We start from the raw sequence: 1,069 nt of genomic DNA, 5'->3' as shown, positions 1-1,069 counted from the left end.
GGTCCACCCCAGCCTTTCAAACATCTCTTTTTGCAAAAACCAGTAACAGCATCACAGCTTTTATTATTGTGACAATGACAGATATAACTTTTGTTAAATCCGAAATTATAACCTGAAAATATAACATTATAATATTCGTTATAACAAACATTAGTTACAGTATCACATCATTCATTATATAAACAATGACAGGGTATAACTATTTCTATATCCAAAATTATAACCTGAAAATATAACATTATAATATTCATTACAACAAACACTAGCTATAGTACCACATCTTTCATTATATAAACAATGACAGGTATAACAATTGTTATATCCAAAATTATAACCTAAATATATAACATTATAATATTCATTATAACAAACAATAGTTACAGTACCACATCTTTCATTATATAAACAATGACAGGTATAACTATTGCTATATCCAAAATTATAACCTGTAAATATAACATTATAATATTCATTATAACAAACACTAGTTACAGTATCACATCTTTTATTATATAAACAATGACAGGTATAACTATTGCTATATCCAAAATTATAACCTGTAAATATAACATTATAATATTCGTTACAACAAACACTAGTTACAGTATCACATCTTTTATTATATAAACAATGACAAGTATAACTATTTCTATATCCAAAATTATAACCTGTAAATATAACATTATAATATTCGTTACAACAAACACTAGTTACAGTATCACATCTTTTATTATATAAACAATGACAGGTATAACTATTGCTATATCCAAAATTATAACCTGAAAATATAACATTATAATATTCATTATAACAAACACTAGTTACATCATCACATCTTTCGGTATATAAACAATGACATGTATAACTAATGTTATATCCAAAATTATAACCTGAAAATATTTTTGCGTTGCGCTATAACCATTGCCGTTTTGAGGATATGCGTTATTTTGAGAATATTATAATTAACGAAGAACAGTCGGCATTTTCCGGGTTCGATTTGGGTCTGGATTATGTAAAAAGTCTGCAGAAGAACTAGAACTGAACGAAATTCGCACAATCCGTTCAAATA

General features: G+C 26.1%; 1 protein-coding gene across 1 annotated transcript in view; it reads right to left on the bottom strand.

The window, feature by feature from the left end:
* Positions 1 to 779, bottom strand: part of LOTGIDRAFT_176586 (hypothetical protein) — a gene marked incomplete at both ends in the record, with an annotated part of 11,580 nt that extends 10,801 nt beyond the window's left edge. Inside the window, 3 exons of the mRNA XM_009054463.1 lie at positions 8 to 112; positions 225 to 446; positions 558 to 779. Of these exons, the coding sequence (XP_009052711.1) occupies positions 8 to 112; positions 225 to 446; positions 558 to 779 (549 nt within the window). The remainder of the gene's footprint in view (positions 1 to 7; positions 113 to 224; positions 447 to 557) is intronic.
* Between the last annotated feature and the right edge of the window lie 290 nt (positions 780 to 1,069).

Source organism: Lottia gigantea, assembly GCF_000327385.1.
Source record: "Lottia gigantea unplaced genomic scaffold LOTGIsca_2189, whole genome shotgun sequence".
NCBI classification, from domain to species: Eukaryota; Metazoa; Mollusca; class Gastropoda; family Lottiidae; genus Lottia; species Lottia gigantea.
Note: the sequence above shows the minus strand (reverse complement) of the source record. Positions and strands in the feature narration are given on the sequence as shown.